The sequence below is a fragment of the Branchiostoma lanceolatum genome, chromosome 7 (assembly GCF_035083965.1).
Source record: "Branchiostoma lanceolatum isolate klBraLanc5 chromosome 7, klBraLanc5.hap2, whole genome shotgun sequence".
NCBI lineage: Eukaryota > Metazoa > Chordata > Leptocardii > Amphioxiformes > Branchiostomatidae > Branchiostoma > Branchiostoma lanceolatum.
Window position 1 is genome coordinate 3,698,011 of NC_089728.1, and position 17,534 is coordinate 3,715,544.

Below are 17,534 nucleotides of genomic sequence, written 5' to 3' on the forward strand. Positions count from 1 at the left end.
AATTGTATGTCATTGAATGAAGATAAGTGTAAATTAATTTGTATCTCTTTCATGAAGGATCCTACCCCTTCCCCTGTAATGTTACTGAATGGCAAAGCCATTCAGTACACTGAGGATGCCTGTATTTTGGGTGTTTGGATTTCTGCCGACATGAAATGGGGAAAACATGTCACAACAATCATAAAAAAAGCAAGCTCGCGCCTTTTCTGGCTTAAAAAGCTAAAACGCTCTGGTGTCTGCACTGAAGATCTTTGCGAAATTTATTTACTATATGTCCGACCAGTCATAGAATATGCAGTCCCAGTATGGCACGCAGGTCTAACCACTCTACAATCCCACCAACTTGAACGCATTCAAAAACGTGCCCTCAGAATCATACTTGGCAATAATTATACTTCCTATGCTGACGCACTTTCAACTTTTAACCTCTGCACTTTAAAAGCAAGAAGGGAATCACTCTGTCTTAAGTTTGCAAAATCTCTGATGAATTCACCAACGTTTCGACCCTGGCTACCCCCCACCCGCAATAAAGTTCACAATATGGACTTAAAAGGGGGTTTCCAGCTTAGCATACCCTTTATAAGATCTGACAGGTACAGGAACAGTGCCATTCCGTACTTGTCAAAACTCCTGAACAGCGTATTGTAACTTATACCTATTGTGTAATCACCCTACTACCGTTTCTACATATCCTTGTTGTTCAGTTTTGGTTAGGTTTGTAAATATTGATGATATTTTGTACAGTTGTGTATTCCCTGAAACTGCGTAATTCAGCCTTTTTACTTTGTATCATTAGGCTGCAATGTTGTTTTAGCTCTGTATGAATTTGCGAATAAAACCATTTATATAGCTAACGTTAGAAGTGTAAAGGCAAGATGTGACAGGTCGTTCCGAGTGCTGATAACCAGCTGCTGGCGCCGCATGCCTGCGAAGCTGGTGTGATACCTGGTGATATGCTATACCGGTTATATAGACCTTCTTTCTGCAAATCTAGGTAAGCACTGCCTTGCTTATCATCTGCAAAACAAGATTTTAACACGGTTTCTTCGGTAAAAACAAGGCTAAGGATAGTTTTTCGGGTATTTTGCTGCAAAATTGGATGAAGGCCCAAATCGCATGTTTATGTAAACTTCGTTACTTTTACGTGCCTTATTACTTGAAAATTAATTTAACGTGGAATTCTAACGTTATATGTAACGTTATTTGTTAAAAACTTTGTTTAATTTTTGAAACTCCCGCGCTTTTCATCTAATGACACATACTGGGCTCACACGTCATCCGTAACCTTTGACCTTAAACAGCCCATCAACATGGCGTCGACTGACAACCCTTTCGAGTCCTTACGACAGAGAAGACCAGATTCCGACAAGTTCAAAGCCTCGCCCGGGCACATTTTGGGACGAAAAGATACCTCAAAGTCTCGCGAATCGTCAGAACGCACATCGAACGCCCCCCAACAGAGTTCTAAGGAGTACACGGTGTCTGTTCACCGGTGGCTGGCTGAGTATTGGCATCATGTCGCCTACTGGAACACGGTTCACAACACGATGGCGATGCCGATGTGGTGTGTTGGTGGAGGGCCGGGGCACGGGCAGGTCGTGGCGGGGCAGCAGGCGGCTCAGACCGAGCTGACGGCCGCCAGGGTCCCCGCGGTAACAGCCCCCAGTCCTGTGCTGATGAACGCCGGTGGTGCGCAAGAACTCAGACAACAGCAGCTGCAAGCAGGTAAGCTAGAGGGGGTGTGGCAAACGCCAAAACGTATGGACAGGAATTAATCTCAGACTGCACAAGATCTTACGACTCTGGGAAATATGCCTTATTTGATTGCAGTTCATTATTTATACAAAAAAAGTTTTATTAATAACAAAAATTAAATGCGTCTATCTATTGATCACTTCCTATCACTCTACACTGACTGTGACCAAAGAGGTTATTAAACATGAACACACACACTGAAAACATAGACTCTATAAACTGAGTCAATTGGAGGACTTCAAGTAACATGTGCCAGGACTTTCCTCACTTCACTCAGGTGTAAATGAGTACCTAGCTCATCTAGGGTTAGGGACGTCCCTCGGATAGGACGTTAAATGGAGGTCCCGTGTTTGGGGAGAGCCACACCCTGCGCACGTAAAAGAACCCACCACACCTTTCGAAAAAGAGTAGGGGCATGCCCCGGTGTGCAATGATTCCAAACCTTCAGTCCAATGACCACACATGGGTTCGCCCTTAGTAATAGCCTCCGGCTAGTTGGGCAATCCTTGCATGCATGTACATGCTGAACCAATAGATGAATAAAATGTGCCAGGACTAGAAATTGTAGAATAGACACTCCAATTACAGTCTGTACTGTACGTAGTTCCCATTATTGAGAGTTATTAGGACTTACTAGTAAATGATGGTATCTAGATCTGTATCTCTGTTAACGTTATATTTTATCTAGAGTAGAGTAGAGTAGAGTAGATCTGTTCAGCCAGGTAGGAAGATCTCTTCCAGTTGAGGCTGCTCATCCATTTACTGGACTGTCATTCCAGGCTTGTGTGGACAGTCTAAGGCTTTGTAGTTGTATACTACTCGGTGATGTTCCATGTGTTTTATCTGAACCCTTACATCTTCCCTCATGACCTCAATGAAAAGCCGCCTGCGTGATATGCCGATTTGAGCTTCTCATGAATAAACAAGGGAAGCAGTTATTTGCCATGTTTTATATCTTCAACCGGTGCAATGGCCGAGTTGGTAGAGTGTTCGCCTTGCACAAGGTAGGTCGTGAGTTCGTACCCCGGCTGGGTCATAGCAAAGACTTTAAAAATGGTACATACTGCTTTCTCTGCTTAGCACTCAGCATTTGGGAAAGAGTATGGTAGTTAAACACACACATCGCTACCAGGGATCAGCCCCCTGCTTTAGTGACTTGCACAAATGTGTGTGGCCCAAGGGCTATAGCTATAGCCACCCCTATGCGTCTTTTCAGGATGCCCGGGTCACTTTAACTTTAACTTATATCTTCTCTGTGAATTTTTTCCAGGGAAGGAGTACTCTGTACCGGCAGTCAGTCGGCGCCTGATGGCAGAGTTCCTCGACTTTCTCATCCTGTTCCTCATGAAACTGCTCGTCACCCTCACCATGATGCACTTCTACGAGGGCCTGTAAGTTGAATACTATCACTCACTCATTCACTCAGTCCCCTTCCGTGCCTCGTGGTGCATGGGCTCCAAGTTATTCCTCCATCTTGACCGGTTAACTGCCACCATTAGGTTCTACCGGGCCTAATGGTTACGGGATGGTGGCACAAATTATAAGCCAAAAAAAGGTCCAGAGAGCCTGTTATGGAGGCTACAGACTACTAAGGTGTCATGAGATCTATGTATGATTTTCACCTCTAACTACATAGGGATCCTAGCAAAAAGTGTCTTATAAGCACAAAAAAAGGCCCAGAGAGCCTGTTTTGGAGGCTACAGACTATCAAGATATGAGATTCATGTATGATTTTCACCTCTTACTACATAGGGATCCTAGCAAAAAGTGTCTTAAAAGCACAAAAAAAGGTCCAGAGAGCCTGCCATGGAGGCTACAGACTAAAGCCAAGGTGTCATGAAATCTATGTACGATTCAAGGATGTCTCTAGCTTTAACTTTAATTTTTTTTTCTGTCCCACTCCTTTTTTTAGAGCCCATATTTGTCATTTTCAATGTTGAATCTGTCATTCTAAGCTTTAAAAAATACATTTTCATCAGTTTTAGGTCATGAAATTGATATTTTGGGATGGACAGGGTTGAATTTTTCCCATCCCAACAAGCAAATTTACGTCCTGGGACGGAAGGACGGGTACTGGAAACAGCCCTGATATGATTTTCACCTTTTACTTCATAGGGATCCTACGAAGTTTGACATCAGGGTTGTGCTGGAAGAGATGGACGACGATGCTTCTCTGCAGGACCTACAGAACATGCTGGTGTCCGCCATCATCTACAGACTCTGTGTCACAGTGTTTGAGGTATGAACTGCACTACGATTTATTTATTCTATATTATTCACATTCATTTATTGAGCATTAGACAAGAAGCATATATGCTTATGAAGGTCTTCTGCTCTTAAAATACAGATGACGGTCAAAAACAACAAAAGGAACTAATAATTACAACGTAACATATAACCCAGGTTAACAGCAAATAACAAGATAAACTGAGTCAATATCATAACATAAAAATAACAGTAATACAGCAAAAGGAATAACATATAAAGGTTACATATTAGTCTAATTAACAGCAATAACAAAACAAACTGATTGAAGATTATAACAGAACATACACTATGATTTCTTATACAAACAAGAAATCTTTATTGACACAACAAAAGTACAGCGACTTTCGTAAAGGTCTACTACATCTATACATACAGTCAAGTGGATACAAATGAATTACTCAAGGCTCAGACATACATGCAGAGTTTAGACACGTTGATGCCCGTATCATATTTACTACTTGTGGAAACACATGACCTAAGAAAGAAAGAAACAATTTTTGTTATGTCTAACATTAAGCAGTCCGAGTTGTGTTATAAAGGATACCCAACTGTATCAGATTTAGAAGAACCAACCACAGTTATTGAGTAGGGGTCCTTACTGGTGTGAGCGGATCAAACCTTACATACAACCCCATCTTACTCAGCTTGTACTTACTGTACAAAACTAGCGTGTTATGCCTAAAGGCAGTCTACCTTATATGCAAAACAAAAATTAAAAAGCAGTTAACCAGGGCTGTCTCCAGCTTTAAATTTTTTTCCGTCCTACTCCATTGTTGGGGAGCGGATTTTTTTAATTTTCATCATTGAATTTGTAATTCTAAGCTTAAAAAATACATTTTCATCAGTTTTATCTCATGAAATTGATATTTTTGGGACGGAAGGGGTTGAATTTTTTTTCGTCCTAACAAGCAAATTTCCGTCCTGGGACAGATGTATGTGATGTCTGTTACAGGCCGTGTTCTTGAGAGGAAGTGAGGCAGGCATGGGCGGGGCGACACCTGGGAAGTGGATGATGGGATTGCAGGTGGTGTCATGTGACTACGTCCTGCCAGCAACCAATGGGAATGTCCGGGTGGTCCCAGCAGGCCACATGGGCTTTGGAAGGTAGGATTTACATAAGCACTTGAAATAAATAAATCTGGGTAGACTTACTCCTGATTCATTCTGTGCAAATTAGCTTAAAGATTCTTAACATCACATACAATACAGTCCATTTTGGCAACCCTACTGTTGACTAGTCCGTCCTCGGTAAGGGTGCCTCCCTGTGACGTGGCGGCCTGATGGTACTTTTTAGGTATACAACCAACTGTAAATATTTAGCAATATTTTTTAGATGTGTTTGTCAATATGGGCCATCGAGCCTGAAATAAACAATACATGGTATCCATCTGTATTTAGGTACCTGGTCCCTATAAAAGAACCCATAATATTATTTTCTCACAGGTACTGGATAGGGCTACCATAGGGAGGCAATAGTGATGGATATCAGACTCGATTATTAATATTAATATTATTTAGACATTACAAGAGAACTGGATTGTACAAACTTAGAATATGGCCACTAGTACTCTGATTCATTTTTTCTTTTGTTGCAGATCTATCGTGCGAGCCCTGATCAAGAACTTGTCCATTGCTCTCTTCTTTCCCATCTGCTTCACCGTCTTCATCTTCCAGTACAACCGCACAGCTTACGATGTCATCGCTGGGTCCATGGTAGTGGCTAAGCCCACAAGGGCTAGGAGGAACGAGTAACATTACCCAAGCTTTCATGTCCTTCTCATTCTCCTAAACGGAGCTGAACCAGCGTCATGGAACTCCTTTGATTCACCTCCGTCTGCTATTCCAAGCAGGGTTTTTCACTTTTGGGGTTGCAGCCACTAACCAGCTGTCAGCCAATCAGAGACTTTTGTTTATTATTTATTATTATTATTATTGTTTATTTTGCATGTGTACAATATAAAACAAAGATAAATAGAGCAAAGAATACATGCAGGGGAGGCCAGAAGCCTATAAGGCTTTTCGGGGGCCTCCCCTAAACTACACAAATGGAATTCTTACAAAATTATATATAATCAAAACTAAGAAAAATTAACGAAAGAAGAAATCGGAATTGTAACATAAATCCTAATGAAACAAATGAAAATAATAGGAATTACAAAGTGAATTTTGAGTTGTTAACATAATAAGTATTATAATGAATAACAATTTATAAAGAAATAGGTCAAAATTATAGAAAAATAACAATCATATGAAACATTCTGTCATCAGATACCAAAGGAAAAGTGGACTTGCCATCTGTATCTATATAGCCGGTATAATGCCCTTTGGCATTACACACCAGCTAAACGTTGGTGCCTAAATGTTATCATTGGGTAAAGCTGGTTAGCTTGTGCTAAATAAGGCAAGCTCATTAATATTCATAACCAAGACGGTGGTCTGTGAACAGCACACCACAACGCTCGACCAAGGAGGATAGACAGTCCTTTCTGCATCTAGACTTGTTTATCAGGTACCAAATTTGAGATGTCAGATGGGTGGGTTGAGCTAGGGCAATTGCGGCATCACCAAATAACAACCGATAACACTTAGAAACTATCACCCTCTCATAAAACAGAAGAAAGCCTGCATTTCACCATCCTGTACATAAATGTACACATATTGGCATCTGGGTGCTGATCGGCTTTTGGCCAAATAAGGCAAGCTCATTAATATTCATGATCAAGATGCCTCAAATGTGAAAAACCCTGCCTGGAAAAACAGAGCTGAGCTAAGGAGTTCTAGGACGGGGGATCAGCTCTGCATAGAGTAGTTATACGGCAAGTTCAAGGTAGAGATATGTATGCCCTTTAAATTCTGGGGCAAGTACCACTATGGTACCAATTTGGAAGCAGTGTTGAAAAGTTACAATGTAGATATTTCAGTGATTTTAGATACAAACTAGTCTAGTAGTTAAAAAATCAACTCTTCTCAACAGAATTCTAAGTTTGATATTTTGCTCGAATGGATCATAAACAAGATTGGTCCTTTTTTTCCAGTTGACTTCCAGCCGTCAAGGTCAGGAAAATAAATGTATTACTTATTGCCAATTATCTTAAATATTGTAAAAGACGTATAATCTGACGGTAAATAGCATGTGTAATTTTGTGTATAGCTTTTCAATTGTTTTCAGTACTGTATATTGTTATCATAATTCTACTGGAAGCATAGCTTTAAAAAATTCGTTCTTTTATATATTTTAAGTTTTACCTATGAATTTTTGTATATAAGAATTTGATTTTCCTTAGGTATGTTAGAATGGATCCTGAAATATGTTTAAGTCTTCAGACCACACCAATTTTATTTCTTGGTTAACGGAATTTAAAAAAAAATAATAGATTGGAAAATCAACATGAAAACAGGATCTCAAGAAAGTTTGTACTTTGGTGCACAGTTTCAGGAAGTGAACAGGGTCAGGTGCAAGTTTTCACCCCAGCCTTCTGTTATAATGATGTCCTTGTTAACCAAGAAATTAAATTGGTGTGGCCTCACCAAAAACTAATTGTAACTTTCTTCGAAGTTACTTAGTACCTGTGGAAATTCTTTGCTGGAAATTTCTCCTGGACATTCTGGGCTTCCATTTTTTTTGCAGTATAGTGGAAATACGGTAATAGCTAAAACAGATTGTGTCTAAATGTTTTGGTCAGTACCCAAAGCCTGTGGTGTTGACCCTGTCATATTGTGAACAAGTAGGATAGGTCAAGATAATTTCAGTGATCACAAATGTAACATAATACTTTGTTCGGTGGCCAAATTCTTTGCGTAGCATTAATGTAGCTGAGCAACATAGAAATTGCCACTTCTGTGTCACTTGTAACACTGACAAGATACCAGGAACATGTGGAAAATAGGTCTTTATTGAGATAAACACAAGTACATTTTCAGACACCTGTTTCTGTGAAGATCCTTTTGCCTATACAATCAGATGACAGTAAAAACATCAAAGACATCATAAGTGGCCGAGATCAGAACATTAGTGGTCACATTGAGTGTAAAACTTGGTGGCTTTTAGACCATCTACCCACCATTTATTTATTTACCAATACTCTATTTAATTTACATGATTTATTTCAACACCGTATAAATCTACAGGTGTCACTATATACTGCTGAAGCAGTCCAACAGTAATTTCTGGTACTAGAGGATGGCAGGTGTAGAAAATACTCCCAGTTTTCTGAGTGGAATTGTTGACTCCAAGCCCAGTCACTCTTCTACTTTGTTTGTATTGATAAAAAGTTGTTTTGACTTGTTTTACAGACAAATACTATCAAATCAAATGGACCAATCCTGTTTGTGACTATGCTGCTGAAGCTATAAAATGTGCTGTAGTTTAAAAGAAGTAAATGGCTAAACAATGTGCTGCACAACAGTTTTGTAAAGTGAGTGGTAGCAAGAGAAGTCTCAATTCATGATACAGTGCTAACTTTCCTCCAACACTAAGGTATTCACGGATCAAATTGATCCTGAAGAAGGCGACAGTGGTCGTCGAAAATTTGATCCGTGAATACCATAGTGTTGGAAGAAAGTTTAGCACTGTATTATGATTACTACCAACACAGATGAGCTTCCATGATAATCTCAAATTCCTGGTTGCACAACCCATTAAAATGAAAGAAAGAATATTCATTTTGCTTTCTGTGGACCTTGTTGGGAAGAAAATCACAGACCCTTGAGATGACTCCCTCATTCGTGGTCAAAGAGACTGTTGATAGTGGTGCGCATTCATGCTAAAATTCAATTCGTGAAAGTGGTAACGTATGCCCTTGTCAAAGATATATAGCAAACTTCTTTAAACAAACATGAAAGTCAAACAATACTGTTGAGAAATCCCCCAAACCTACTTAACAAAATAACTCAATACTCTAATAATCCTCTTGTGCTGAACATAAATTCCACAAAAAAGCAGTCCTTTAGTGATAATACCAACAGCACAACTCTATCTTTTTAAAAATTTCTGCAGAATTTGGTAAGCCGACAATTAGCAAATTAGATTACTATACCACACTGAACAGCAGAAACCATATAACATGCAGCTGCAGAAGGCTAAATGTACAAATCTAGAGTATAGCAATAATCTATGGCCTCCTTGCTGAGAGAAACGATAGCCTTTCGTCCCCTGTAATCATATCCATCTGCTGAGACAGGGGGTGTGCTGGACGGGGCTGTCTTTCAGTCCAGATCTGCAAGGGGGCATCAGTTCTGCTCTTCAATTGCTGCCTGTGGATGGAAGAAGGGAAGAGTTTGGTATTGCACCATTAAGCCCCCGTCACAAATAAGAAATGTAGTTCAGCCGACGTGTTGGCGAGCTTGTGCATTTTTGGCTTAAATACGGCCGACGTCCTGTCAATTACGCAGGCTTTGGGCCATTTTTAGAAATAAAAGTCGATCCAAATACTGGCCTTTTACCAGGTTAGTCGATACTGACTTCGTCCAAGTCCAAGAGATGGTACGATCTCATGGTGGATTTTTAGTTTTTAGTGTTCAATGGACGTCGCCCGAGATTTTCATTGGAAAATACAGTCGACGCCCGGGCGATTTTGAAATTCGGCGAGCTTCGGGCAATCTACAAAGTCGGCCAACGCTCTCATGAATTGTGACGCCGGCTAAAGGTGGTTTGAGACAACACTCAGTCACTCATTCATTGTATGCCTCTCCCGCACTCACTTGGTGTGCAAAGTCTAGAGGTTAGTGACCCTGCATCTGGACCAAGAAGAGTTCAAATTCTGGCTATACATGTGCTGCTCGCCCAACATGCATGCTACTGGAAAGGGTCACAATCTTTAGGATGGGACGACCAGGGACGTTAAGGTCTCATTCATGAGTTTTTTCGCCCCATGGGATTACATGTTATAATACGTGTTTTACATGGGCGCGTTCGTAATGAAGATATAGAAAATGTGCCAGTGTTTTTCATTCCATGTTGAGAACAGTTAACCTGGGTTATGTACAAAAATTGACAACATTTTCACTACACACAGTCTCTTTTTATAGCAATTACAAACTGCAGTTGGCTACACCCCCAAAAAGCCACTTTCAAGCTGCAAGCGCATGACCGCATCACACACGATGCCCGGGCTGTGTACCTCCGACCTCCCCGCGGCTGCCGAACTTTGCCTGCTAATTTCTTCAGTTACAAACAAGCTTCCATCAGTTTGACGCGCGAGATCAGCTGGGCTAGCTAAAAGGGATTTTTCCACCGAAATAGACACACGTTCATGCAGCCGTTCATTTTTTGGGGCACAGATTCTTTTAGGGTACCCACTCGGAGTAATACAGGAATGAGACCTTAAGCTGTGGTCCGCTGTTCATTGTATTTGTCTAAAAAAAGAGCTAGGGGAATTTCCATGATACAGTACAATGAACCTTTATATACTGTACATAGTGTCTCTCTTCTGTGTCATGACCAGTGGAAGAGTAACTGAACTGTTTTGTGTTAATTTGAGCTAAACTGGTTCAAATTCACTCTCACTTTCTTGTGTCAATATTTTGAATGAAGTCATTTAGTTCAGATATTGATGTATCACAGAACACACTGCATTATCCTTTGGAAGGATGCTTCTATGACCTGTTCTACATGATATCTACCATCTAGGGTGACAATAATTGACACCAACAAGTATGAATTTCAAAACTACATTTTCATCAATTTCATGTCACAGGGTTCAGATTTTCTTCACAGACGGGGTGAAACTTTTGTCCGTCCGAATTGACGAATTTCCGTCCCGGGATGGAGGGATGGGTCCTATAGACAGCCCTGCAGCAGAAACAGGTCCAAAGGCTTAACGTCCCCTTCGAAAAACAATTTGCCAGAGTAGGTTCAAACATCTGCCCTCCGGTAAAACAGTGGGGTCACTTACTGCCTGTGCCACAGGGACATACACTAAAATAAGGCTTTTAAAAGATAGGCCCGAGTTGCTATCCCTTTTAAAGGATACAAGCCTGAAACCTTAAATCCTTGTCTATTTACCATTGCAGATTGGTGCGCAGTTGCACACACGGCGCTATTCATAACATATAAGTGCACCCCACACAGTGACAATGAACAGAATGCTGAAAGCAAGAATTAATCATGAGAAAGTCATTAATGGTGAAATGGCAGTAAAAGTATGATTACTTCTAGACAGCTATAGCTACAATAGTTGTGAGTTGAATGCTTAGACAAGCAGTGTTCGAAATACCCACCTGCATTTTCAAGATTGCAGAAGAAAAATTAAACAACCTGCAATTTTGCAAAATGGAAAAAAATTTTTTTACACCTACAGAAAGCATGAAAATTATTTGATTTGATTGATATTGAATAAATATGCTTTTGCTGTTGCAATTTCAATAAAGCAAATTCAATTTTCATTTCAATTTTTTTCACACATGTGTATGTTATTCTTGTTCAAACTTTGCTGGTAAAAATTAAAGATAGAGAGAGAGAATAAAGAATGATCACAGCAATGTTGCAAAGATAGATATGAAGTAAATAAGTAGGCTATGTTAGTTTGATAAGGTTGACGTATGGAGGCTTGTTTATTTGCAGAAAATATTTTCAAATTACAGACAAAAATTTGACATTCTGCAATATTGCAAAACACTGGAAAAAAAGTATTTCTACCACTGACAAGGATGAGACAACAGTGTGGGTAATGAAAAAAAATTCTGTATAGCAAATGTATGCAGCACATTAATATTTGACCATTTAATATCACCAAGTAATTATGTATTCATCAAGGAAGCTTTAAAAAAAGAACATAGCCCTCTAATTGAGAAAAAATGAAAGCTGTCTTAACACCCGCTGATTATTCAGAACCCTTTTTAATCTCTCAGCTCCAGCTGGAAGCCTGGAAATTGAAATCTATTGATAGAGACGTCATTGCTCCTTTTCATTACCAAATACTGCAAAATCAATTCCCCTGACTACCTAGGTCTGGAATATATAGTGTAATTTTCGCCTGACCTACTACGAACACGCTGCCATAGTTTTTACAATATTAATAAGTCAGTTCAAACGTGGGTTTCCCGAAGGATTTTAGATTTGACAGCAAAGAGGTTCCGCTAAGAGCCAGCTCCACAGTATTTGTACCTTGTAGCAGGGGTGTCTCCAGCTTTAATTTTTTTTCCGTCCCACTCATTGCTTGGGAGCCAATTTTTTTAATTTTCTTTGTTGAATTTGTCATTTTAAGCTTGAAAATATACATTTTCATCAGTTTTATCTCATGAAATTGATATTTTTGGGACAGAAGGGTTTGAATTTTTTTCTGTCCCAACAAGCAAATTTCCGTCCAGGGACCGAAAGGATCGGTCCTGGAGACAGCCCTGCCTTGTAGTCAGTAATGTATCAAACACAAGACAACTACATGTAGGACAGCGCTGTAATAAGTGGTTAATGTATGATTAACTACTCTCTACTGGGTTTCTACCATGGTATCTTCAATGCAACACTCCGCCCACATGCTTTTGGGAAAACATCAATGAGTACCTCTAATTATTATAGATTAACCAGCGGATAGATTAAAACCAATCCCTTCGAACTATACACCCTCCTTTGAACAGATTCAAATAAAAGTCAGTGCCCTCTACATAAAACAATCACAAGGGTTTGATTGTAGAGCCAACAGGATGACCAAAGCAGCCTAAGGCAATCCAAACATCTGCAGGGGTTTCCAGTAGGCCAACAGGGATTCCTGGGCTGCCATTCAGGCATTGCCATGTATCCAAGGTGGATTAGGAATTGTGGTATCAGTACAAGCCAGCTTGCGGTAGGAGGGCCATGAGAAGCTGTGCTACACTAGTCATTAAGTGCAACATAGATCACATATTCGCAGCTTCATTCGTGCCATTTATCTTTACGGTGGGGCTGATTGGATCACTACGAGAGCTGCAGGTCAACCCAGCAGTGACGAATGTACAGGATTACAGCAAAGTGGTTGAAACAACATTACGCATATGCAACCTTTAGATCACAGGCTCGAAAAATAGGCTGCGCACTGCTTTGAAAATTTGTCCTGGTTACTACATATGGGGATAACTTAAAGTTTGAGGTTTGATGCACATTACAGGGAAGTTGTGCAATTTTTCACCTCCGGGAAGGAGGGTCACCTCTGACAGGAGGTATTGTTGTTGGTTACGTGTTTGTGCATTTGCACCTATAACTCAAGATCTTTTCGCCATGGATTGTATTATGATTTGTGGTTCATGGGTAGGTTTTGAGGTCTCATAGAAAGATGGTAAATTTGGGCCCCCTTGCAGCTTTTTCAGGAACTTCAGCATCACAGACCAACACCCCCTTGCTGGAAGTAGAGTTCTACCTATATGAGTTCTCCCTTTAACTCAAGATCCTTTCGCCATGGATTGTATTATGATTTGTGGTTCATTGTTAGGTTTTGAGGTCTCATAGAAAGATGGTAAATTTGGGCCCCCTATCAGCTTTTTCAGGAACTGCAGCATTACAGACCAACCCCTCCTTGATGGAAGTAGGGTTGCACCTAAAACTCAAGATCCTTTCACCGTGGATTGTATTTTGATTTGTGGTTCATGGGTAGGTTTTAGGTCTCATAGAAAGATGGGAAATTTGGGTCCCCTTGCAGCTTTTTCAGGAACTGCACAGCATTACAGACCAACTCCTCCTTGCTGGAAGTAGAGTTCTACCTATAACTCAAGATCCTTTCAACATATAGCACATGGATTGTATTATGAATTGTGGCTCATGGGTAGGTTTTGAGGTCTCATAGAAAGATGGGAAATTTGGGCCCCCTTGCAGCTTTTTCAGGTACTGCAGCATTACAGACCAACACCCCCTTCCTGGTAGTAGAGTTTTACCTGCTGCTGTTCCTCCTCTCCATTTCCATTCTGTGAATTCTGGACAGACTCCTCGTCCTTCAGTTCCTCCTCCTCCTCCTTGATCTCAGGGTTGTCCTGGAAGATGGAGGTGCCGTGCTGTGTCTGTGCGTGGTACATCAGGGGCCAGGCGCCTTCAAACGTCTCTGGGCACAAGATGCACACCCAAGATGAGGGCTTGGCTGGGCCTGGAACATAGAATCTTTATCAAACAAACTTTCCAATGAAAACCAAGCTTTAGGCCTCACCAATTTAATTTGTTGGTTAACGGAATTTAAAAAAAATGATAGATAGGAAAATCAACATGAAAACAGAATCTCAGGGGAAAGTTTGCACTTTGGTGCACACAGTTTCAGGGAGTGAACAGGGTCAGGTGCAAGTTTTCACCCCAGCCTTCTGTTTTAATGATGCCCTCGTGCTAAAAATCTGTTAACCAAGAAATTAATTGGTGTGGCCTTTGATGAGTACCCTTCCTAATAACCTGACATAACTGTGAAGATGCAGCCATCGTAGTCACTCCTGCAATGTCTACAACATTGGACCAGAGCCAAGCTAGACTTCCAATTCTCCATGTGCCCTATAACACCATTTCTACCTAACACCATGGCAGGCTGCTACTCTGCAATATTTACCTAACTACAGAATCACACCAAAACAGACATTCACACTTACTGATTACAACGAAGGTAAAAAAAAAATGGTGATACAAGTACATTGTATATGTGTACAAGGCTTTCAGGTCCTGTCTACCAAAAATGAGTAACAGCTCCAGTTCAACCAGTTTCCTTACCTATCTCCCACAAACTTAATACAATGAAAAATGGTGTCAGCAACTTTACAGCCATTCACAACTTGGTGAATATTCCACGCTTTTGAAGATACCCTCCCAGAAGGAATGACTTATGTTCCAGAACTAATGGCCAGTGTACAGGCCTTGCAAGTGGATTATAGAAAGCATTGCCTCTCCACCAGGTCCTTTGTGGAGTTCACCCACACAACATACACAAGGTGCTTCCCAGCAGTGGCACTATGTCTCTGAGGTGGAAACCATTAATCCCTGCCCCCCGTGACATGTTCCCTTATCTCAGCACCCACAGAGTGCAGCTTCCCCTGACCTGTCAACTCTCCCGCCAGCTCGCTGCACTTGCAGACAAACTTGAGCTGGCAGCCCTGCGTCTTGTGTGCCTGCAGCACGGCCATGTTGCTGAAGACCTGTTTGCACATGCCACAGATGAGGATGTCTGTGGACCCTGATATGCCTGTGTTGGGGAGGAGGAGAAACGATCAGGACATCGATCGGCTCACACGATGCTCTCCGTATCAGTATCAAACAGAGGCAATGTGATAATAACTTTTTATGGTCGTTTGACGCACATCTCTATTATGAACCAACACTTCCTCCTCCGCCAAGCCCAGTGAGGACATTGAAACATGATGCTTTATACCCAAGTGCTTTGCTCCCATTTCAGCACAAAAGTGCTACAGAAAATGGGCGACTCTCCTTAGAAACTTTTCAACCATAAAGACACTGTCACAGAGTTCAGAAGCTTTGGCCGTATTTATAGCCAGAAGGTTGCCAAATGTAAACATTGCCTGTGATTCAAGCACATTTTTAACCTGGAAAATGTACCTTAGGCATGGGGATTTGCGAACATTGGCTGATCTCAGAAAAATTGTGTGTTGAATCTTACGTACTACTGCCAAAAATGTCTTTTTAGAGCTCGTAGACACATTGGCTGATCCATTTTTCTGCTGTGTGAAGGGGCATAAGAGCATTCTGCATCAGATCATAGTTTGGCACATTTGTAACTTATTTCCTGGAGAACACAAATGACAGAAAGACTGTCCTTACTTGGCATGACCGAAGCTGCTGCTGCCACGGTGGCTAGTGCCTTTGGCCTGTTCTGTGTGCCCATTTTGGGTTTGCCCATCATTCCAGGGCGAGGCCTCTTGGCAGGCGGACCACCCATCAGTGGGGGAGGCTGGTCAAAGCTGTAACAGAAACAGTTCAGTCAGCATGGTCACTTATACTGAACACCCTGTACATCAATTTTTAGGCACAGCTATATATCCAGTTCAGACAAACGCACCTATTACACCTTTCCATTAGAGGCTGTGACCGCTGAGGACCATCTGAGCAACCAAAGATTTGACAGATGGCTGAAGGAATTTCATAGATAAAGATCAAATTTTTTAAATCTTTTTTCGTGATTTGTTGTCTTTTAAATCATTCTTTTACATGTTGCATCATACTCAGAATATGAAATCAAGCCTTAAACAGATCCAATTTTGATAGCTGTATGGTAGCTCAGTGATCACCATCCAGTCGAAATGGGACCTTAATGATAGCCTTGTATAATTTCAAATGAGTAACATTTGCACACATTTTCATTTACCTCTATTGGTTTTGAACATAAGGAAGTTGTGTAAGCTTCAAGAGTGTAATGCTATAAAGTCTTCATCACACCAAGGAGGTTGATTGAACCGCCTTGATCACACTCCATTCCAATGGGCATATAAATTCTACTATATCCTCCACCAGTAACCAGACAGATAAGGGCTTCATAATGGAAGCGACTCTCCATCTTGAAACCATTGCACTGGCAATTCCATAGCTTTTATGGTGTCCACACTCTGTAAGATCTTTTCGTGTGGCTCCATCATTTCTGTTGAGTGCATCTTACTTGCTATCGGAACGTGCAACAAATGTTACAAGATAGCCCCTAAAAACACATACAATCTGAAAACACAAAGTCTTTGCCATTTGTGAGCGGACCATAACCTTACATAGAAGACATCATGGTACAAGGAGCAAAAATGCTTGCCATTTCTACTAGGGGAGGTGTACAAATGTACATAGTACACTATACCGTGCTTGATTTCATAAAAATGTATAACCTTTAAAGTTCACGACTGGGCTAATACAGATAGTGCATGCTAGTAACGACTGTGCTGGGAAAATGGTATCACTTGTATAGTGGTAATTCAGAATGTTGTATGTTACGTTCGAAGTATACAAGTATATCCATGAGGAGCCTCCTTTAACTGAGGCTGAACTGACCAAACTGTCAGAATCAGGAACACTTCTAGGGTTGTAGTGTAACACTTTATTTGTATTTGAAGGGAACCCTTAACAACAGTGTATATCCCTGTATATTAACCGTGGGGGGTTTGGATGCCTTTTATCTTCCACGGTACTTCAATCAGCTGGTCCACGTTGTCATGACGACATCCCATTGCTCTCGCCTGACACCATCTGCAACAAATGAAAAAGGAGTTAATCATCACATAAAAAATAAAAGCAATTCTAAAACAAGGCAAAAATTTCTTCTGTACGAAATAAGAAATATCTTTCTGATTTCTGTTTGTAAGTTAAAAATAACTACATCTGATAAGTCTAAGAGTAAAAGAAATATCTGTCAACCCTACATTGCTGATTAAGACTGTTATTGGTAAAACCTGGCAGTAGGTTTCCTTTAAGAGAGATGCTACCCTCCTACAAAGATATGTTCCAGCTTCAAACTTCCTATTGAAATATGACTGGATAGACTCCTTAACATATTGACTTGTAGTTTCATTTTCTGATGCACTGTAAACAGGGGTGCCAAAGTATTCATACAAATTTTACGGAATTCATATGAATTTTACGGAAT

At 40.7% G+C, this 17,534-nt stretch overlaps 2 protein-coding genes across 3 annotated transcripts in view; one reads left to right on the forward strand and one right to left on the reverse strand.

Annotated features, from left to right (window-relative positions):
• The first annotated feature begins 1,273 nt into the window (after nt 1-1,273).
• LOC136438609 (protein FAM8A1-like) lies at nt 1,274-5,931 on the forward strand. The gene is made up of 5 exons (XM_066433493.1): nt 1,274-1,725; nt 3,026-3,146; nt 3,871-3,994; nt 4,976-5,127; nt 5,619-5,931. The coding sequence occupies exons 1-5, from the start codon at nt 1,311-1,313 to the stop codon at nt 5,773-5,775; spliced, it is 969 nt and encodes a 322-aa protein (XP_066289590.1). The 5' UTR covers nt 1,274-1,310; the 3' UTR covers nt 5,776-5,931.
• A 1,967-nt stretch (nt 5,932-7,898) lies between these two features.
• The window catches only part of LOC136438610 (RNA-binding Raly-like protein), a 28,866-nt gene continuing 19,230 nt past the window's right edge, over nt 7,899-17,534 (reverse strand). For both annotated transcript variants that reach the window (XM_066433495.1, XM_066433494.1), the window contains exons 7-10: nt 15,734-15,873; nt 14,997-15,140; nt 13,864-14,069; nt 7,899-9,276 (exon numbers count right to left, since the gene is read on the reverse strand). In XM_066433495.1, the coding sequence (XP_066289592.1) occupies nt 9,253-9,276; nt 13,864-14,069; nt 14,997-15,140; nt 15,734-15,873 (514 nt within the window). In that variant the 3' untranslated portion in view covers nt 7,899-9,252. The remainder of the gene's footprint in view (nt 9,277-13,863; nt 14,070-14,996; nt 15,141-15,733; nt 15,874-17,534) is intronic.

What these genes read in the sequence shown, in the direction of transcription:
- LOC136438609 (XM_066433493.1), top strand. Translation starts at nt 1,311, where the DNA reads ATGGCGTCGACTGACAACCCTTTCGAGTCCTTACGACAGAGAAGACCA. An exon ending in ACAACAGCAGCTGCAAGCAG is followed by an intron (nt 1,726 to 3,025) that starts GTAAGCTAGAGG and finishes AATTTTTTCCAG; the next exon opens with GGAAGGAGTACTCTGTACCG. An exon ending in TCTGTGTCACAGTGTTTGAG is followed by an intron (nt 3,995 to 4,975) that starts GTATGAACTGCA and finishes TGTCTGTTACAG; the next exon opens with GCCGTGTTCTTGAGAGGAAG.